Raw genomic sequence first — 22,373 nt, forward strand, 5'->3', positions numbered from 1 at the left:
TTGACGCTTATCAACGGCTTTATATAAACGACCAAGCGTCAAAAAAATGGAACGTTAAAATAAATTGGCCTGCATTGCATTAGCAACGGCGCTAACACTAGACAAAACTGAGTTTTATTTATTTTATTATTTTCAGTTCCATCTATGAGTTATGATGGAAGTCATGGATTCATGTTACAGTCAAAGGGTTGTACTTATTTCAGCTCATATATCCTTTTATGTTATGCATATGTTATGCAATGAATACATAAAGTGTTTTTTTTATTATTACCGTTGCAAAACTTATTTTAGGAACTGTTTCTCAAACAGAAACTAGTAGAAACTAGAACTAGAAACTAGTTCAAAGTGCATCATTCAAAACAGTAACACAGTTTTTATATGACATGTTTCAAGACACTGGTCTGAGAAGGGGGCTGTAACTTTTAGTTAGAAGCAGTGGCACAAATGAGAGTCAGAGCCTCCAAATCTGGACATTAGATACAATATTAACAAAAAACGAAAGAAATATTCCTCAAGAAAGAGATAAAAGAGGAGGTGGGAGGCTTCGTGTTGAATCATCAAGCAGCATTTCACCATTGCCTCGAAATCCTTTACCATGATCTTAGGGTGGAGATCAGATGGAGACTTTGTAAAATAAACACTGCTGTTATAGCCTTTCCCCTCTCTACAGTTGACATAATGTCCTTATCAGTGTCCTCATTTGAATATCTTCCTCCAGGCTCAACGTAAAAAGGCATGACCATTCAAGTTATTTACATTCTGACCAGATGATTCTTGTTGTGGACCGGTAACGGTGCCTTCCAGGGTCTTGTGTGTGCCTCTTTTCAGCTACACTTGTGAGGAGCGATACTTTGAAACACACCTCCTTGTGGGGACCTTTGGCTATTTGTGAGGACCTTTGTCGGTCCCCACGAGGTAAAGCCTCAGCTTTGTGGATTAAAACTTCAAAATAACTTGAGTTTAAGTTTGGTTTAGGCCTTGGTTAAGGTGAGCCAAGTGTTTTGGATGGCCAGGTTTAAGGAGGAGGCTGGGGAAAGCATTATGGCAATGATAGTCCTCACTAAGATAGTAAAACGACCATTTTTGTGTGTGCCTGTCTATTTTTACATGTCCCCACATGGTAAAGCTTCAATTTGAGGATGAACATTTCAAAACAACTGGCTCATTATAATTGGGTTTTACTTTGGTTGAGAGTCCTGGTTAAGGTGATCCATTTGTTTTGGATGGTTGGGTTTAGAAAGGGTTATGACAATGACAGAGAGCAAGGACAGAGATACAAATGTGTGTGTGAGAGAGACAGAGAGAAAACACCTCACTTTAGTCTGTGGGCATCATCCAATTTTTGATGGAGGCACCAATATAACCCTGTCCAGTAAGCCCTATGAACATTTCAAACCTGTCGGATGCCAACTTCAAATAATAATAATTAAAAAAAAAAAACAGGCAGACAATACAAGGCATTTTGTTTAGCACAAAAGGTCTCCATATGTCTTATCTGAAAGATCTGTATTGGTGCGGAATTACAGGTAATACTGAGACGGTCATTTTCTTTTCAATATAAATGATGTATAAACATTCATGCATTTTAGTTTGAAGCAAATCTAAGAAGTAAAGTAATTTATCCACCATGTACTTAGAGACAGGTAGCACATTAACTTCGTCTGTTATTTTTTTTTAGTTTTAGACCAGCTGGCATTCTGCACATGTCGGTGAGAATCTAAGAAATGTTATTTTTAAAAAAGAGATAATGTGACACATTTTATATTAATTCATGCAAATATGGCAGCAATGTTTAAACTGTTTTAGCTGTAAATAGTTTTACAGTACAAACAAATAGTTTTGAACTCCATACAGGTCCTGAGTATCTTGTTCAATGCCTCTGTGGAAAACTTTATCTGTTAGCTTTAGCTAGTACAGTTCTGTCTTCCCTCAGGCTGTCGCTGTTTATTTAGGCAGAACTCCTGATAAATTCAGGACCTGAGCAATGAAGCAAACATGCCGGGTCCTTGACTTGAACGTTTTTTTTTAATGAAATAAACCTGGTTTATGGAATTTAGGGTTTAATGTTGTGTAATCATACATTTATTTCGACACCCCCATGTTGGTCTACATCAGAATCCAAAGAGCTTTTTCAGTGCAGTTGGAAAGTTCCCGGAGCTCTTTTGCAATTGATTTCTTATTGACATTCCAGTCAGCAGTAATGTCATACGAATGGGACTTGGATGCCATGTCATAAGCAGCAGGTGGTTTGAGAGAAAAACATCCACTTAAATCTCTGAGTCATCATAAAAGAGGAGGGGGTGAATTAGAGGCGCAGCTGGATTTTCCATGAGGCCAAGGCTGTCCGTCTGGAAGCACAACAAGTGTGGACGTCACAGTGAGGCAGAAGTCGGCCACTGCTGCGTCAGACTGAATCCACCACGTCTGTGTCATTTACCCCTCCGCTCACAGCTCCAGGTCAGCTTCGCTAACGTGGGTGAGGCAGAGGCAGTTTTGGGGTAGGAACAGACGCTCTGATAGAAGAGTCCAGGTCTTTGTGGCTGGTGAAACGCTGTGGTGCTGGGATACTGGCTGAAGACGACTGCTCCTTTCCAGCGCGGAGAAGTCATCTTCCCACTCCAGACCTGCGGGCCAAAACACACACGGAGTGTGAACAAGCTGCTAATAAGCTGACAAACGTTTGCCAACTTCGCAAATGCCCCACCCTAAGCTTGTTACCAGCAAATTCCTTAATGGTTGTCAGACAGTCAAATAACAAGCTTCACGATCACATCCACTAAATGTTGAATCCACCAACGGTTTATTGGTCCTGCTTAGTTCATTGTTGCCTGCTAGTGATGAAAGAGGGTGGCGCTACTGGCTTAAGCCCTGTTGGTCGCCTCTATCTATGTTGTCACACAGGCACGTGGACTAGTTGTTGACTTTGGGATTCCCGTTGTCTTAGTGAAGCAAAAGCCTAAAAGTAAAGGAGATCATATTATCCTCAAACCTTCGACAAGCGTGTTCCACTAAAAAAACATGTTGGGAGCAACTATTCTCCAAATCCAACTTTCCTGACTCATTCATCTGTCTCACATGTTGAAGTTTTCCTCCATGATGCAGGAGGTCCCTCTGCTCCGTTTTGGAGTTATTGCTCTGTAATGTTCTCCCACCTCTGAAATCACGGTGAACAAGTGGTTATGAGAGCAAAGACCAAGTTACGTCACACTGGGCTTCGCAGCTCTTACCATCAGATCACAGATGTGTTGCGTGATTCAATTTAGTTACTGCACTGTTATGATCTTATTGAACACATGTTGTGTGTGTGTAGCATAGTGAATAAGGGGCTTTTCACACTGCGCACTCTGTCTCGAGACAAAGTCCGTTCGGCTCAAAAGTCGGGTTTTGGCCGCGGACTGGATCCCACCTGAAGCCCCTAAGGTGTTAAATTCACTAAAGTGGGGTAACAGTGGCATCTATTCTTCATCATTATTTGTTTAATGGTCCCGCACTTTGACCTTTCCCTGGAGATTGTGGAAAATCTTCAGTAGCGCCTGTCAGCTTGTGGAAGTGGGGTTTTGGCTGCAAGTGATTTTAACTTCCAAGTGTGTGGTTATGTGGAGTTGAACAGTGTTGAGAACTGAGCTGAGAACAGCAGCTCTCAGCAAGGGCGGGCTGAAGGTTTCCTCCTGACCTATCACCGTAGAGTGGATGTGGCAGGGGAGAGACTTCAGCTCCTGTGAGCTATAGGTTTTCTGATGGGAAGGACTTATGAACATTTTCTAATGTAAATATTTAAAATCATCAACAGTCACATACTGCGGGGTCATTTAAGATAAGTAAGTGAGGTTCTCTTTAGAGACAACATTGGACTCTAAAACAATTCAAGACTCATTTTTGGTTCACCATGATAAGAAGTTGGTCTTACAATGTCTCATTCGTACAGTTGGTGTCGTATGGTGAAAAAGCTACTATAATGACACAAGAACTACATTACAAATAACCGAATTGTGTTGCAAACACCACCATGCTGTTGCATATTTTATACTCACTACTACACAGAAGGCTATTGAGCTGAATATATAATGTAAAAACCTCCTACTGATAGTTCTTTCTATGCTTGTACAGCATCTGAAGCACTTTATACTGGTCAGCCACTGTTACAGTAGGTGCTTCCTTTCTTAAATAAATTTAAAGATGGTGATAATTTGCGTGACAGGGTTGTGTGAGGGGGAGTGAGTTACATTTAACAAAAAAATCTGACAAACAAAAGATGCTCTTGGATAACTGCTAGCCGTTCTTCTCTATGTGACTTACCTTTTCCAGCTGTGTCGACCATGACAAAAATGTTAGGGTCACGGTGTTGTGTGTAAGTTGGGAACCCCAGATTCTTTTCTCTAAAAATGAATGTCTAAAAAACAATTAAAAAGTCATGTATACAATGCCTTCAATGTTTATTGGAGGTTACATTTGCATTTTCAATGTATATTTCCTCCTAGATTTGGTCTCATGGCAAGTGCACTTCACTCAAGATCTGCATGTTTTTTGTATTTCATACATGGATTATATGACATTTTGCTTCCTCCTTATACAAATGAGGTGGAAGTTACTTAAGTGACACATAATATGTGTCTGAATTTTATGTTACAAAATTGTCTTTAGTTGCCTTTTGTTCATTTAGAGAGTCTTGTTTTTTGACTGCATGTAGTAGGTGTAGCTGGCTGGAAAGTAAAGTGTGTATACTTCATGTGTTGGTGAGTTTCACAGCACAGTATAAAAGCACAGTATGCAATTGATTCAATAAATCAAGAATTGCATTTGCTCACAGCAAGAATAAACAATTCACCTCCTGACGCAAACCCACAACCGTGTCCGTTCAAGCACCGTGCTGCAACCGCTGTGCCACAGAGGCCATTTGTCTTAAAGCCATGTTGAACAAATATTAATGCTACATTCTGACATTCTGACTGTGTGATTTAGTTCAGTGATTTGGTTGTATGTTGTGTTCTATAAGGTTGAGTTTTCTGGTGTACAGGCATTCACGCATACAGGTACTGATAAACATTGCGGATGTGACTGTGAATGAACAAGGCTTTTTTATTATTAGTTTTTTTTTAAACTAATTTGACTATTGGGTTTCAAGGGCAGCGCAGCATCAATACACTGTATTACACGAATAGCATTGTGTTACATTATGTTTCTCTAGGTCACCATGCAGTGTAATCATATAGTAGACTTAGTAGAGTTACCACAATCTTCCGCCCAGCTGCATGGAGGAGGAGAGTTTGTGCAGGAATCACCCTGGAGCTCCATGGTGGGACATTCCTAAGTACAACACAGTCAGATTGGTGGGATGTGGGCGGTTATGTGTCACAAAGGTTTACTTAGTAAAGTGATAGATAAATATTAGCAATGATTTTCTCTGAAGGTTTCATCGTTTGTACATCAAAGTAAAAAGCATACGCCTGTCATGGAAGTGACATTTCTATCGTTGACATTTGACTGTCTGTACTTTTGATTTTCATTTGCAACCACTATTAAAGCAGACATTACACAAAAAGAGGAGCGAATAACAGTTGTCACTATACCAAACTATTCAAAATTCAGTACAGGTTTTTGACTACAGTTCAAAATAAGTGGAATTGTGTGTGGTTTCTTATTACATTCTGCAGTGCTAGTGTCCAGCTTCTGGACCCACCTGATCGAACACGAAGACCATGACGTCGTCGACAAAGGACACCGACCTCCTTCTTTTGCTCCTGCGGGATAGTTTCTCTGCTTGTTTGGGCTTCTCACACGACTTCAGACGACTGTCTCCGGTCTGTGAGTTGAATTCTTTCATTGCTGCCTCTTTGCTCTGAAATTTTTTTGTATCACCAGCTATTTTGCTCCACTTTTGGGGTGCACTTTCCAGATCAGAGGGCAGGTTGATGCTACTGTTGCACAAAATGTTGCCAGGGCACGTCCACCAGTAGTCGCTGAAGCATTCCTTTGCTTTGCTCTTGTCAGGGAAGAAGATGATTCTGTTGTCAATGGTGATGATATTCTTGTTGGTGTCCATGTTGCAACCATCTGTGATTAAACTGCCCTGGATTTTGAACCCAAATATTTCCCAAGGGCTCATCGGTTCATCCAACTAGAGGAATAGAGAAGCTCTTCTGCCCTGTGAGTGAATGCCAACACAACAAATTCAGGTTATAATTTCAGTATATTTGCTTATAACTCACATCTACTTCGAAATTCCACTCGCTTTTTTAAATTAATACCTCAATATTGACTAAGTCATCCAGTGGTCATGAACAACCACACTCATTTCCTGTTTGCTTTCTAAGGCAAGCAGCAACATTAGCAACAACAGGAGGGCTTCTTGGAGGGGGAGGCCCCAGGGCAGACCCAGGACATTCTCTCACTGCTGCCCTATGTACACAGAAGTGCTGTATTTCTTCCAAAAGATAAGGGAAGTTTGGGCCACTTTGCTTTAAGAGCTGACCACTGATTTGTTAAATGCAGTCTATAATCATATTATATGATAGTATGCATGTGTAAACGAACTATTGCAGGATTAAATAAAAAAAAATACTTAAGATTAATAATAATAATTCTTTTAAATCATGTTTTGCGTCAGTGCTTTGGCGTTTGTTTTGGCATTGCTTTTCATAGGTCTGCTGTGTCTTGTGACCCAAGTTTAATAACGCCATATTAAGAGAAACATGAAATATTATTTTTTTAATTACAAATATATTACAAATAATATTACAAATATTATTTGTAAATTATATTGGTTGTTTAATCAGTTGAATCGTGCACCTCCGGATTAAACTTGCTCTGGAGTCACCACTGCCACTAGATGTCACTGCGTTTTTCCATGACTTGTTTTCCATCAAATGATTTGTTTTATAAAGTAATTGTTGCTATTCCTGCACTTAAGCTGTGCTGATGCCACATTCCCTGCGTCTCACTGTTGTCAACAGGATATAAAAAGCGATAAGTCAGCTTTCCACCTCTGGATCGAGCACAAACACATGCATTGTTTCGTCACTCCTGAGCCTGAATAAATATCGGCATCCATCTATCGACGGAAAGAAAGACGCAATAGGAAACTTTCCCTCTCTGCGGTAACCTGGCAACCCGCTGAATGAGTGACTCAGGAAAAGGAAGAGAGGAGCTGACTCATAGCAGCAGTGACGTACATGCACACACACATGCAGTGGGCCATAAAGCTTTTTAGGAGTAACTTAATGTGACAGCAGGCAGGTAAAAAAGCAAAAGGGAAGCCGCTGAACAACACAAATCTTGGTATCCTGAATCTCTAACTAAAGCTGTTCTTCAGTTTGACTTAAATAGTATCTTACAGTATCCCATACAATTGTTAAGCGATAGCTCACGATGACTGGGCGAAGGCAGGTAACTTGCAAGAACAACAGTCTAATCAAGTGAAGAAGGACTCACCTTCTATTTCTTGCATAACAATCAGTCCCCAGAAGAAAAGCTCTGAGTAAAACAGAGGCATCAGAACACATATTGTTTTGCTTCAAGATGAGGCGGTAGATGGAGAATGTGTGGAGCCAGTGAAGGACAGAGAGATCACATATCCAGCTCTCACCCTGCAGGCTGCCGGCCTTCCTGCCGCCGCATGGATCAATATCTGATCCGCTGTAATGGCAAACAGTAGAGCAGCTGTGCAGAAGGTGGTGAGACAACGCTGTGCTGTGACTCTACAAAACAAAATGGATTGTGATTGTTTATGCTTTGTTATACAGTTGAAAAATCACACAAACCAAAATAAAAATAATTCATGTGCATAACACAACAACTAAAACATAAGGCTGTCGACGATGCAAATCTGATATTATTTGTTTTAAAAAGTATCTACAAATAGTTATTATCATACACTAACAATGTAATGTCGACTCTTACAATGCAGCAACGTGTAAGAGCAGTAATGTGTGAGTTGGCGCCCTCGTTTGGTCATATGAAACATTGCAAGACTCATGTCGATATTTCTCAATTATTTCATTGATAAATAGTTTCTCAAACAAATGTGAAATACAACAAATGTTTCTTTTTTGTGCTGCCAATTTAAATTGGTTATATCTGGTTGGTGACGTTGACTGTGTCCCCTCTCCGGCAACAAAATCACTGATGCTGGAGTTTATGTTTTACACACCCAGGCAGCACCAGGATGTTGTTCCCTGAAAGTGGCTTTCTGTCCACACAGTCCCCTCTGCCCCCCGAGTTGATATTCAAATCAAGGAACTAGAGATTACATTCTGTATTTTAGGGGTTGTCAGATAAGAATGGTGGAGTGTGAGACCAGTATGTTCCTTTTGGTGATAGTTTGCTTCACTGTAAGTGGGTGAGAGAGGTGTTTCTGGTGCTGGTCTATTTGTGTGGAGGTTTGTTTAAATAATGAGAGGATTTCCTAGTCTTCCTGGTGCATGTTGGCGTGTGTGTGCTGTTGTATTTGTGGTGTCCGTGAGTTTGTTTTGGCTTGCAGGGCTGCGTTGCGGGGCAGTGTGCGAATTCTTATGCGTGGAAGGCCTGAGCTGAGGATGTTACACTTGGTCAACTGTGTAAACATGCTTGAACGGTTTGTAAAAAAAAACGTTGGTTGTTTAAGAAGTTTTCCAAAAGCAAGCTTTCGAGTGAGTCTGTGACCTTTGAGTGTGTGGTGGCATGTAATACACGTATGTATTCTGAGGCCAAGCACAGGTGGAAGGTTGGCAATGACATTCTAAGGAAATCCGTTCGCGGCCATATCCATGTACAGTTGTGGTTTCCCAGGGATGTCGCCCAGCAACCAGCTACAGATACTGTGTCTCAGCACTCTACTCTTCTTTCACCGCACTTAGCAGGACATGTGAGGATGTGATATACTCAGACGCTGAGCCGAGGGCCGCCACTGAAGCTGGCATTCTATTTTCACATCACAGTCGTGATTGATGTGGTCTGTCTCAGTTGCTCCGAGCTAATACCTCAGCAGCTTCAGCACCCAATTGTCTGATTAATAAGTGTTTGGTGTCACCACTAGTTTTCTGCTGAGGCTGCCAGGCTTGAGATTAGAACCATAAACAAAACACTCATCCTTGCAAGAGATTTGTCTGATAAAAGGCGGGGGCACACAAGCAGTAATTGATGGTGTACAAGTGCCTCAACCAGGTCATCCTGAAGCCTACCCTAATCATTAGCGTCATACTGCTCTCAGTTTTTCACAAACACCAGCTAGGTAATGTAATTTCCACACTATAAGCCATTACTTTTAACACGACAAGGCACCAAATATGTGGATTTTTCAGCTCCATGCCCCCAACATACTGAACTTTGTTGCATTAGACCAATGAACTCACATGTTTTTATTGACATTACGTGGTCAAAGCGCTGTTTTCTTCTGTTTGTAATCCACTACTGCTCCTGTGTTCCAGCTGAGACTTGCTGTGGCGGCGGAGCTCCAGGAAGGTGGTGGAATGTGCCAGGAACACGAGCGAAAGCAGGACATTAAGGTAAATAAAACGCCTGTAATTTCATCGATCTGATGGGGTGAGTTGAATTATACTGCCATTATGGCATGCATTCAGAACATCTCTGAGTGTGTCTTCATCATCAGGCTCATTGTTGGACACCGGAATGATGCTATGTATCCTAAAGCATTTTTAAGCTGGCGCACAGAAAATACTGAGCTCTTTATGGCATAGATTCCCACGCTGCACCTGCAGCCTATTTATCAAAAGTGTGTACAAAATTTTCTTCATCATTCATTTTCTTCTTATACGCATTGGTTGCAGCTAATATTCAGGTGCTCACAAGTCTGGAAACCATGGTATTTGATATATAGATGGACAATGACGGTTCCATTAGGAGAGCACTTCAGGACTCTCATTGATACCACAGTGACAAATGTTACAGTGAGGATGGCATTCATTTAAGAAAAATGTTTGGCCCTGAAATAATCTGTCCAACATATTAAACGCTGTGCTGAACGGACGCTCAGAGCTGCCTGGATGCTAAGACTATTTTTGGATCAGTATCACATTGTATCAAGATATTTATCACATTATTCCATGATAATTATCACATTATTTTGTTTTGCTTAGCACTTCATCTGGTGAGGTTTATTACTTTAGTTCATGATAAGGGGTCGGAACATGAATTAGAAGAGAATCATTTGGTGAGTAAATTTATTCTGAAAGACAGTTTGTATAGTCAACTTCTGGTCTCTATTAAACTGTCATGCATCAGGCTCTCGATGACAGAACCCTCTGCTTGGCCTCATCAGTCTAGTGAGCTTCTTCACTCTCTGTGAGTGTTGCGTGAACATCTGGAAACTGCATGTTGCTTACCAACACCCTCATTTCCGCCTGAGAAGCGCTACACCACAGCATCTGTAAGTGTCCTCTTTCGCTCTGCAGCCATCTTGTCTTGCGCGCTCTCGTCGATCATCCAGGCAGAGCTTGAACGCACCCACTATCAGCATATGACATGAAAAACAATGTTATTAGAATCCCCTTGAAGAGCGGGTCACTCACAGAGATCAACTTCCCCGTCCTATTTCAAAGTACTAAATGTACCAGCCACAACAGTTTTGCTATGAATTGCGTGACGATGGCTGAGGACTTGCCTAGTGTATCTGTGATACACAAGAAAACACATCACATCAGTGTCTTTTTAAGCATTATCACCACACAGACATACAAAGACAAGACATACAGACAAAAAAAAAAAAAATGTTGGCTCCGGTCCTAATATTTTGTCCAACACTGTATATGCTGGATTGAGTTGTAGTATGCACTGTCAGTGCCAGTAGAACTGCAGAACTATCCTTTTACACTGCAGGCGCAGAATCATCCCATCCAGCCAGCACCCGGCAAGTGACACCAAACTATCCGTGAGCAGCAGGGTAATTGGAGCTCATTGGGCTTATTCCGAGCCTGCATAATCCACCCAGCCTTGGCCTACGCTGCAACATATGGACTTCCAGTCTGAAGGACAAGGCGCGATATGGGAAGATAAAAACATCCAGTCAGGAGCTGGGATGTGCTCGCCGCAGCCTTTATTTGGACACACCAGGATCCCCGAGGAGAAGGGGGCGAAACCTGACGCTAAAATAACTACACTTAGAGTGCTAAATGTGTCAGTCTTGAGTACATATTTGTCTAAGGTGTGAGTAATAAAACATGAAGTCATTAGAGGGAAAATTAGGCTGAGGGTGACGGAGTGATGTCTCACTTTTTATAGTGAGCAGGTTCTTCCTCTGCTCGGCCAAATGCATTTGTACGGTCGCAGTTTTGATGGCAGGGGCGGTAGAGCGAGTCGTCACTTCAGATACTAGTGTGCTGGAAATGATCGGACAGACTTGATATACTGCAATATATAATATTTGTAATCTTTTTTTAAACCCCGATTTCTTCCATGCTTCTTCTGAATAGTCCCAGGAATTAAATGGTGTTTTTTACAAAGGGGGAACAGAGTCTTTGTTTGGCTGTCCGGGTCTCCACGTCCTCTTTGGTGGTTTGCTTAAGAAGCGGTATCACATGCTGCCATGGTATGATAGAGGTATCATAATTCATTACTTGTGAATTATTGCATTGTTTAATATTCAACAAATATAAGTGATTCATAAAGTCCACTATTTGGTGCATGAAGAGCAGAGAACATTTTCTGGGATTTGTTCCTGATTTTTATTTATTTATTTACTTTTTTTTAATTAACCTTAAATGACCTGTTCATTGAGTCTCCTTCATCATGAATATTTTGCTTATGACGTCACAATGTATAATGCAGTCCCCCACGAATTGCTCCTGGTGTGATTAATCTGCGTCATTTGGATCAATTCATGACTTAAGTAACTGAAATGAAAGCACCACTGCTTGCTAGTATGTATGTTGTAACGTGATCCATGTGATGATGTACAGTATACTAGCTTTTGAGGCACGCAGCAGGCGATTAGCTGGGATCCCTGTTTGCACGTACTAAATGTGGCTGAATATCTAGCATGCGCTAGCAGACGTTTGCACAAGGGGCTGGACCACAGGGCTGTAAAGCCAGATAGTGCGTACAATCTGAAACAGGTGTAAAGTGTTCCACACACACACCTTTTTAAATCGGAGCGTGTGTGTGTCGTAGCTTGTAGCTGGGTGTGTTTAGAGAGACAAAAGCAGAAGAAACTAGCATAAATCATAAACACTTAACTGTAGCAAAGGTACTAACTGGGTGACACAGACTGTTTTGTCCCTTTGTTATCTTGGTAAATAAACTTGCACTTGTTTGTCAATCTGGCACAAGGCCACTTAAATGATTAATTTGAGTATTTAGTAATATGCTGTTATTGTTATCATAACTGGATCCAGTGTGTTTTTATTTTTATTTTTATTTTTATTTTTATTTTTATTTTTATTTTTATTTTTATTTTTATTTTTATTTTTATTTTTATTTTTATTTTTATTTTTATTTTTAACATTGCGCAGCATTTTTAAATAATGTTATTTAGGTTTTTGAAACGCGAGTCCCAAACTCTTGTATCCACTAGGTTGCAGTAGAGAGCTGTATTTACCTACCTCATCAGAGCTGCCTTCCTGAAGAGTAGCAATATTATGAATGAAATAATGAAAAAAACAAAACAAAATATGACAGATTTACTCCGGTCTTTTAAGCGAAGGCCATTCACTACGGTCACAACCCAGTGCACTTAGTTAAGTGCCACAATTAATATAAGGGAACTCTGCTTAATTTCAGAACGAATTACAGTGTATTTGAAAACTCTATTAAATATATTCTGGAAGAAACCCTGGATGATGAAGAAATAAATAAATAAATCGCCCTCTTGTGTGGAGCTGGGAGTCTATAACAGCGCAGCATCGAGTAAGAAGACGCTGAGCTTTCAAGTGATGCTAAACTTTTATTTATAGAGCTGTTATGATCCCACGGTTACTCATCTCCAGAATATGTGGTACAGCAAGGATGTCTCGCCCACTGCACACCCAACTCCTCAGCTGCTCTTCCCTCACTAATGTCACCCCACATTTCAAGTGAAGGGAGTCCCTCTGTCTTTCTCTGCGGTGACTATTCATCAAGTGGCACAGTAGCTATTTATTTTAGACAAATGGGACTCAGTTACTGCTGAAATTGGCAAAATGAAGTGAGAGAACTCTGTCACCAAACTGTGTCGATCTATTATTGTCTGATGTTCGATATATGTCTCAATGAAGAATAAATTTTATGAAAGTATACATCTGATTTTTACTGCAGGATTATATTACTCAGATTAGAATAAAGTTAACATAAACATAATAATATTTCAATATGTTTTTGTCCTTATCATTTCAGATTCATAATATTAAAAATCCATACTTTCTATAACATGTGTAAAAAGATGTAATTTATGTGGCCTACACAAATTAAATGGGAAAACTAATTTCAACTTTACCAAACACAAGATCACCTGCATGTTGCCGTTGATGTTGGCGCTTGAAGGAAAAGCAAAAAAAAAAAAAAGAAGTCAAGTATTGTCACCTCAACCACAGACAGGCTTTATATAAAAGCATCTAAAATGTCGAGCAGGGATGGGCTGCCAAACCAAAAGACAGAGGAACCGAAGAAACTAATCTTAAGTGTAGCTGAAATGTTGCTACTTTAGCATTATAAAATAGGAAGAACTGTATTTATTTCATTTTGGGGATAAAAATCAATTGACACACATGAACCGATCAACATTGACATTTTTTTTTTTTTTCAAAACCAATAACAAGAACTTCAGTACAAGGACTTGTTACACATCTATCCATCTTCAGTGAACCACCACTTAGTCCTGTTCATGGTTGTCCCAACGCTCATTGGGCGAGAGTCAGGAATACACCCTGGACAGGGGTTGCACACACACCATTCACACACACACGCACCTGGGGGCAATTTTAGAGTGTCCGATTATCCTGGTGAGCCCGTCTTTGGACTGTGGGAGACAACCAAACTATCTCTAAAAGGTCAAGGTTTACTATTTAATGGTAGTAGTCATCCTCATCCCATTTTTTTATTTTGTGTTTCATTTTTTTTTCTAAATTTCCAAAATCCTATTCTGCTAGCTACTGGACATGTTCTGCTGTTAGACTTTGAGTTAGTCATATCAACCGTAAGTTATGGCAGCAGAGGGGCTGAAGGTGTGTACCTCTGTGTGCTGGAGTGTGTATTGCTGCTAATATTAAGAGTATTAAAGGCATGTTCACACCGCACTCAGCTGTTCAAAATAGCCAAAGCAGTAATTGAGCCGGGGACCGAGGGACAACCGCTTTTTCCCGTGAGTGAGCCTCCCACCATCTCCCAACATGCCAAAAATGTCAGTGATTTTCAAGGCACAAGCTTCAAGTGGATACAACTGTTATGGTGTCTTACATATTCTACACATCTGTGGAACACGGTCAATGGAGCACACATCCTTTGAATCGCTGTGTGTTTCTGTCAATAACTTGTTCATTTTCCTTTAATATTTAATATATTTAATATAAAATTCAATTGCAATCAATCAAAAGTTATAAATTTATAAATTATTAAAGTTATAAATTATTTATTTTTTCTGTGTCACAAGCTTCTCTGTAGTTTGTTGGAATTTTGGTCCATTCTTCCAGACAGAATTGACTGAGCCAAATCTGTGAGTGCCTCACAGACAGCACACCAACTTTCGCCCCAAATGAGATTTAGGCTTTGTGATTTCCACAGTAAATCTTTAGCTTTGTCATCTTTTAACCACTTTATAACTAGTTTAGCTATGTGCAATGGGTCATTGACCTTTTGGAAGATTCATTTGTGCCCAAGTTTTAACTTCCTGGTGACAGATGTTGCTTCAATAGTTCCATGTTTTGTTCCCTCCTCACAGTGCCATCTATTTCGTAAGGTCCAACGCTCCAAATTTGATAACCAGCTAAATCCTAAATCCTCTAATCCCAGTCGATGATCTCCCAATATGTGCAATTGTTTTCCAAGCCAATTGTTCTGCATGAAGGCTCTCAGATATTTCATCCGGGTTACTCTGTCAACAGCGTTTACATTTGGTAGACAGAACCAAACAATACTCCTTTAAAAGCCAGAAAGTGATTTGCGGTGTCCCCCTAGGGCTAATTTTAGTCCCTAAACCTTATGACCTCTCCAAGCTGTGACATGGAAATGTCAGCAGGAAGCTCGATCCATAGGCATGCCAATGACACGTGCCTTTACATCGCAAGAGTCTTCATGACTCAGATGGTTTACTTTCTAGAAACCTATAGACAATTCAATAAGTAAAGTATTTCAACACCATTTGTACAAGTTGGATCTATTTCAATCAATTATTCATTTACATTTTGAACAATTCCATATGATTTTTCAGACCAAGACTTTCTTTTACATGTTTCTATGAGATTGTGAAATAAATTCCACCTGATAGCCCAAATCTGTTTGACCAGATTAGATCTTAAGATACTCGCAACAGCCCAACTACTTCAATGGTGTTGCCCATACACTTTGGGATGTTGACTGAGCTCCCTGCTCTTGACCGTAGATGAAGGGGATTTAAAAATGTCACATCAATAAGCTACCTGAACACAATGGAACGGCTGCACTTTAAAGATGGTAAAGACGGTTTGGACATTCTTAGAAGGAAATAGAAGCAGCCTACCTGTGACAGCATAGACCACACCTTGTGTCCCAGGATAGTGGAACTATGAAGTCCATCTAATTGGGGATGTCTTGCTAGAGCCCTGAAATATTTTTTCAGCTACTCTCCAGGCAAACATTTTCTTCTGGACATCCATCCCACTATTGTAATTCATCAGTGTTTTTCTTTTTTCCTTTCCGTCCCTACCCCCTCTTCCTCCTCTCATCCATGATGCAGGAAGCTATGTCTTCCTGAAAACAAGCATGGGCCAGGGAAAGCCACAAGGCCAAGGGGGTCAGGTGAAGGAGAGGAGGATGTTTTTGTGGCAAGTCTGCTTCTCTCACAGTTGCAGGCTTTACCGAGGTCCATCCTGAGGAAACCGTGATCACGTCACTGTGCCCAGGACTCTGGTCCACACGTGCAGCCCGGGCTGACCGTTGTGACGCACTTTCAACTTCGCATAAGAACCTCATACACGGGAGCTATAACATTCAAAACACTTCATTATAAAGCACTCTCTAGCAAACTAGTTGTTTCTTCTGGGTGATCATGCGCTCTATCTGCCTCAACACCGGCTCTGCTATTCCAAACATCATATAGTCATTGCTAAATATTCCTCGTTGTTCTTCAAATCTCTTCACAGCTGCATCATCGACTCTGTCTACTCAGGATTTAAAAAAAAACTACTTCAAGGAATTGAACCCTGGCTATGGCTAGTGTGTTAATCGAGACCGCACCAACTGAGGCCAAGACATTATGGAGATGGAGAGCATCAAGACCAAGAAGAGACCAAGATATTTGGAGGTCAAGACAGTAACAAACCAAGACAGTATGTATATATAAGAAGTCTCAAACTGATCCACAATTGAGGCTCAGTGGGAGAAGGCACACATTAGTTAACCAATCACGTTTGTGGATCAGTTTGAATCTCAAAGAAAAAACGCTGACCAGACAGTCAGAAACCTGATTTCATCATGATTTATATATTTTTATTTGTGCCCAAATAGTGCATGATGTATTTTATTAAAAGAATCTCACATCCAATTTATTTTAAAAAGACCCCAATAGCTCATAGGTTTTGCCTCGTAGCTCCAGATGACTGAAAACACCACAGTATTCAAAAACAAATTATGTTTGGGACTGAAATTTCCAGCTTCTTGCCTGACTTTTTAAACTCCCAGGTCTTGTGCAAAACATCAGGGACAAAATGCCTATAGAAATATAATAAATAAGGATCTCTTGTTAGTAATTCATTTAACGTGATTGGTCCTATGTGTAAGGCAAATGCACCACACATGCTGTCAACATGATCAGCTGAAAAAACTTTCTTTCATTTCTTCTCCGTTGATAAATATTGATTTAAAAGAACCTTGTTTCAACCCTGTCACATTGACAAGCAGGACAATCTCAAATAAATCTTGTGTCTTTTTAAAGACTCTCGTGGCTGTCTCCGTGTGTCAGTTGAAGGCAGCATGGACAGTCTGAGAGTGACAGGAGCCTTCATAACAGGATGTTTCCCAGAAAAACCACCCTGCCAGGGACGGTAGCGGACAGATAATGATTTGAGTGGAGTCTTGTTAGAGTGAAGCTCCACTGCGACCTTTGACTCGTGGAGAAATCACAGCTGTGTGTTGGCAGAATGTTGTATTCTTCCCGCTGACACACAGTCACACATGCTGCTGGCTGAAGTGGTCAGCTGCCGGTGACACCGGGAGACAAGGACGCTGGTGGTTTCTGACACAGGTGCATGAAGTCTCTTCAGCGTGACCAGTTGATTCTTTCTGCTCCTTGGAGGTCTCATATCACAGCGGCTGCAGAACCATCCACAGCAACGTCATGGCCATCACCGACTTCCTGGCTCTCTCTGACATCACCTCAGCCATCAACGCTTGTAAAGGTGAGCGATTATGACCATCCACCTGCTGCAGTCTGTTTTAAATTAACATTCCCTGTTTTCATTTAGCTAAAGATTCTTTCAACCCCAAGATGTTCTTCAAAGCAGTCGGTTTATCCAAGAAGTCCCCGACAGACATTGAGAGGGTCTTTAAGATTCTGGACCAGGACAAAAGTGGCTATATAGAACAGGATGAGCTACAGTTGAGTATCACACCGAGGCACACAGGGCAGGAGAGGAGAACATGTTTCGCTCAATTTCTTCCTGCTGTTGTGGTTTCTGTGTGTTTCCGCTCTTTATCAGGCTGTTCCTGCAAAACTTCTCCAAAGGAGCAAGGACTCTGACCGCTGCCGAGACCCGGGGCTTCCTGCTGGAGGCAGACTCGGATGGAGACGGAAAGATTGGTTGGGAAGGTAGGAAGGTGCCAAGCATGGCAGCGGGCAATTTTAATCAAATGTTGAAAATGAAAAATAATGTAGAGAAAGAGGAAATATACAGTATTACTTTGAAAAAAAAAAAGTTACATATTGCAAAGACCATTTCCAAAAACATCATTATTTGTTATCATGTATAAGTACAGTATATTTAGAGCAAAACTGAGTTGCTATTCCATAAATAATATAAAATACAGTCATGAAAGCATTAATGTTTTAAATTGTATTGTTCAACCAGACATTTTTTTTCTTGCATTTCTTGCATATTTAGAAATAGTCTATTACATTGACGAGTCAATTAATTAAAAAAGTATATATTGTTTTCAACACCGCATTGTTCAGACAATGAAGGAAGGAAGAACTGAAGCTGAAGCATAAGATACATAATTGAATTATCATTAATAGATAAGGTGAACAGATAACTAGACAACTAACAACTTTTCCATTTGTTTCATGATGTTCCAGAGTTCTCTGCCTTGGTCAAGTCCTCATGAGGCCCCGGGATGACTTGCTGAGGGGGTCGCGATCTCAGGGTGGGCTTCCTGGTCCCACACAAGCTCCTGGTGTTTAGAGTAACAATCATTAATAAATGTGCTGGTTTCTCTGGTAAATGTGTTGTATTTGAAATAAACATTACTTCCATTTCTCCCATCTGCTTTTGCCATAAATACTACTTCATAATTATGAAGCATTGGAGGGTGATTCAACCAACACAAACTTTACAAGTCATCAAATGAAATACCAAAATATCAAAATAAATTACATGTTATTTGTGGTTCAAGGAATTATGCGTGATCATCATGAATCACCCTGCAAATATATGTATATTAGTGGTGTGGCGTTAACAATTTAATTACGATTAATTAATGACAACATTATTATACAACATAAAAATTTAATGTAATTTAATTTAATTTAATTTAACAGTTTGCTCTCCAGGCAACACAGAACCTTTGTAAGTGCAGGAGTTCCTGGTCCACTGATCACAGTAATGCACAAGACACGTGGCAGCTAGGATGATAACAACAACAACAAACATGGAGGAATCCCTGAACAAAAGCAAACAAAAGCATCTGTTTGCTTTTGTTCAGGGATGTTTTTTGCTACATAATGGGCAGGGTTTCCACTACTACTTTTCCTTATAAAATTAAAAAAAAAAATAAAATAGGCTGATCAAATATTCTTGGAATACAAAAACATGACTGGATCTTTTACAGCAAAGCAGTGAAGAAAATTATTCAGTAATATACCAAATTTATTCTTATACCATTAAACTACTATTTATTTTTTATGGAATCCCACTATATATGTTTATTTATTTACATATTTCTGAATCATAAAAATGTCATTAGGATCAAGGCAATTGAAGAATATTGCCTGATTTGGTTTGGTCTTTATTTATCAGCATAGCTCCCACATTGGTTGCATTCAATCGTGGGAACCTTTTTATCGATCATTCACTGCCACTCGTCTGACTGAGGGCAGGACAGATTCGTCAGACTTGCTTGCCGCTCCACTCTCACAGCACTTGGATGTCATCTCTCCTTATAAAGAAGCAGCAAGAGAGCCACAGGCGGAGCTGGTGGAGTTCCAGCCGACCCGCTTGTAATGACCCAGCAGAAGAGATGCGGCCCAGGATATGGTTTCGCTGTCCGTATATTCACGCTCCTTCATCAATGAGATGCATTTGCTGGGCTAAGTCTGCCAGATGGTCATCCGGCACTGGGCCTGGCCGGGAGCGTCCCCAAAATAAATCCCAGCCTGATGTGATTGAAACAGAAGCCATTAGTAATGATTATTAAAGTGATCAACGGTAATTACCTCCACGTATGTCGACATGACATACAGAGGTTCAGAACTTGAGGCAGGTGGCTGTCTTCAGTTACAGACGTGCGTTGCTTGATAGATTTTATCTCTGCTGCAAGATATTTGTAATTCAAGATTGATATAAAAGAAGGTGCAGGAATAGTTACAGTATCGGTGACAGACTTTGAGGTCAGGGACCTCATTTGACCACAGCAGATGTTGAAGCTCCCAGGAAGTGCTCGCACAGTGGAGCTTCAGGATTTCAATGGAAATGAGCCGTTGTGTGCTGCAGTACCAGACGAAAGTCTGAGGAAGTGAACAAAACGTAATTCTAACCAAAGAAACCCTGCCTTAACTCCTTACCTTGATACATGCGTGGCAAGAAAATATCAACACTGCCCCCTAAAGGACGATTCAGTCATCGCAAGCAGCAGAGAGTAGCCCTCTTCAGTTGACTAATAAGGGCATGGAAAGACCCCACAGATCCCTTGTTCTGTTATACGGTTTTGACTGGCACAACGGCACATAAATACGATAAGGCGGTAATGCAGGTGATCATTATTACGACTCCAGCCATATCAGCTTTCACTTTTACCTAAAAATATCCTCATAAATAGTTCCATCACCATATGGAGAAACCGTGTGAATAAGAGATGACAGCTCTCAAAATAAAACTTGGCTGAGGGCCTCCAGCACCATGCCAGTGTACAGTGAACACGCTGGTTGAGTCTATTTGATCATAAATACGTCTGACCTCTGGCTGTCAGTAGAGCTGCACCCAAAACTGCAGAACCTGTTGTGGGAAGGCGGATATCTGGGGTCCAAGAAGCCATTCAGTAGTCACAGTTTTGGAATTGATCTGTGAGTGTGACCCTCATAGCGATAACGCTTTTTTAAAATCTGGAATTCCGCATGAGAACTCGCCAGGCACATGAAATAAAAAGTCAGATTCCGTATATATTGACCACCACTATCACAACGTCTAGTCTAATATAATTGTGTATACTTGTCGGTCAAGTATCCCCATGAATACACTAATAAATAGCATGTTGCTGGTCAGCTATTTTTGTCCGACTCCTTGGTCGGCATCTTTGTACTTCAGTCTGAGTATCTAGACTGTAAATGTACTCAATCACACTCAGAGCTACAATGCGTCAATTTTTTATCTCTAACAAGGAGGTTTGCGATTGCAGCCTCTTCTTCCTCACTTAGCGTGTGTTGTGTGAGCAAGAGTCAGAATGACTCGGCCTCTGAGTTCATGGCTGTCGACTTGTTCAGTTTGTAAACAGTGACGACTTATGAATGGGTGAATATTTTAAATATTACTATTGTAATATTGTTTGACAAGCAACTTGAGGAATGTTCGCACATTTCATCAACAAAACTCATATTGACAGATGGAAAAGGGATCGTTGGAGAATCTAGTTTACTTAAATCAATAGGTGTGGCTCACTTTTGCCACTTTCTCTCATCTGATATTGATACCGATATCAGCCTTGAGGACCGGTCAATGTCAATCCAATTGGATATGTTCTGCTTGTCACAAAAAAAGTTGGTTGTAATGAACTGCTTGATACTGACACCCAAAAACATCACACAACTGAAGATTTGAACAAATGCTTTGGCTTTGTTGGGTCTTAACGCTTCCAACAGCAATGGTTAGCACAGTGATGAAACAATTGAAGTAGATAAAACCGGCAGATGTTAAACTACAGCTGAACGTCCTAAACCTGTGGACAATGAGTCACTCACCTGTTTCGATTTTGTTTTGAATTTTGCATTCTTCTGTTGAGTCTCATTCAGCGATGGTTGGTGCTGTACTTCCACATGATTCAGTCACATGACAAAAACAGTTTGTCCCTGTTTACAGCAGTTAGGTGAAATGAGTATATTTACTACTTCAGTCCATTGTATATATATATATATATATATATATATATACAATAAATTGGGGGTGACCGAAAAAAAACACAATGTGGTGCAAAATAGCATTTTGCAGGAGGTCTGCACTCTCTTTGTGCTTTTCTAGTGCAGGTAGTGTTTGACAACATTCCATTCGCCTGTTGTTCTGGGACCAACTGAGTTGGGCAAACATATCATATCAATATTGTGAGACACCGAATTGTGATTGTAGAGACTGCCTACTCTTCCATCAGCCCTGAGAGGGACAGGCACAGAGTTGGGGATTCTCACTTCTCTTGCCCGTGATGCAAATGCATGTTCAAATGGATCGCAGCAGTTACAACTAGTTCCAAGTTATGTAGTTATAACTATAGTGTTATACGTCTGTACTATATTTTAGCATCAAGCAAACAAGTTGAGATCAACACCTCCTCTAGTGGCGATCTGCAGAGACACAAGTCGATGTGGCCTCAGTGTGTGTTTCACCCAAATCAGCAGCGTATATTATTAGCCGTGTGCAATATCAAGCACTTTTGCATGGAGCCTCACTTCGCCGACCATTTAAGCATCTTCATTTATGTACGTATAAATAGACCAGCTCTGTCTACTGGACACATTTTTTCACCGACTGCTTTGACTGCTTTTGCACACAGTGTCCATTACACTGCCTATGCATCATATTTCCCACCAGTGACTGGTATATAAGCTCTGCAGGAGCCCCAGAGGAGCCCACTGCAGTCAG

The 22,373-nt window shown here is 40.6% G+C and overlaps 2 protein-coding genes across 4 annotated transcripts; one reads left to right on the plus strand and one right to left on the minus strand.

The window, feature by feature from the left end:
- Nucleotides 1-276: 276 nt before the first annotated feature.
- On the minus strand, nt 277-15,753 carry LOC128752380 (serine/threonine-protein kinase LMTK2-like). 3 transcript variants are annotated; one of them, XM_053853531.1, is made up of 7 exons: nt 15,617-15,753; nt 10,317-10,440; nt 9,327-9,425; nt 7,429-7,694; nt 5,678-6,142; nt 5,229-5,304; nt 277-2,624 (listed from the first exon to the last, which is right to left on the minus strand). In XM_053853531.1, exons 5-7 carry the CDS (start codon nt 6,101-6,103, stop codon nt 2,446-2,448), a joined length of 681 nt encoding a protein of 226 aa, XP_053709506.1. In that variant the 5' UTR covers nt 6,104-6,142; nt 7,429-7,694; nt 9,327-9,425; nt 10,317-10,440; nt 15,617-15,753; the 3' UTR covers nt 277-2,445. The 3 variants fall into 3 exon arrangements, 2 of the variants coding, with proteins under 2 accessions (XP_053709506.1, XP_053709508.1); XR_008413658.1 differs by lacking the exons at nt 10,317-10,440; nt 15,617-15,753 and having other exon boundaries at nt 7,429-7,470; nt 7,583-7,694; nt 9,327-10,305; XM_053853533.1 differs by lacking the exon at nt 9,327-9,425.
- A 1,507-nt stretch (nt 15,754-17,260) lies between these two features.
- Nucleotides 17,261-18,565, plus strand: LOC128761060 (parvalbumin, thymic-like). Its single transcript, XM_053868952.1, has 4 exons — nt 17,261-17,492; nt 17,559-17,691; nt 17,793-17,902; nt 18,389-18,565. Exons 1-4 carry the CDS (start codon nt 17,432-17,434, stop codon nt 18,415-18,417), a joined length of 333 nt encoding a protein of 110 aa, XP_053724927.1. The 5' UTR covers nt 17,261-17,431; the 3' UTR covers nt 18,418-18,565.
- Nucleotides 18,566-22,373: the final 3,808 nt, after the last annotated feature.

The sequence above is a fragment of the Synchiropus splendidus genome, chromosome 1, assembly GCF_027744825.2.
Source record: "Synchiropus splendidus isolate RoL2022-P1 chromosome 1, RoL_Sspl_1.0, whole genome shotgun sequence".
Lineage (NCBI taxonomy): Eukaryota > Metazoa > Chordata > Actinopteri > Syngnathiformes > Callionymidae > Synchiropus > Synchiropus splendidus.

Bases quoted from the DNA above. Each gene is read 5' to 3' on its own strand.
- LOC128752380 (XM_053853533.1), bottom strand. From the start codon at position 6,103: ATGAGCCCTTGGGAAATATTTGGGTTCAAAATCCAGGGCAGTTTAATC. The intron at 5,305-5,677 runs GTGGGTCCAGAA...TGTTGTACTTAG, and splicing joins TGGTCTTCGTGTTCGATCAG to GAATGTCCCACCATGGAGCT. The intron at 2,625-5,228 runs GTAACTCTACTA...TTTGGCCCGCAG, and splicing joins CAGCTGGGCGGAAGATTGTG to GTCTGGAGTGGGAAGATGAC.
- LOC128761060 (XM_053868952.1), top strand. From the start codon at position 17,432: ATGGCCATCACCGACTTCCTGGCTCTCTCTGACATCACCTCAGCCATC. The intron at 17,493-17,558 runs GTGAGCGATTAT...GTTTTCATTTAG, and splicing joins AGCCATCAACGCTTGTAAAG to CTAAAGATTCTTTCAACCCC. The intron at 17,903-18,388 runs GTAGGAAGGTGC...ATGATGTTCCAG, and splicing joins CGGAAAGATTGGTTGGGAAG to AGTTCTCTGCCTTGGTCAAG.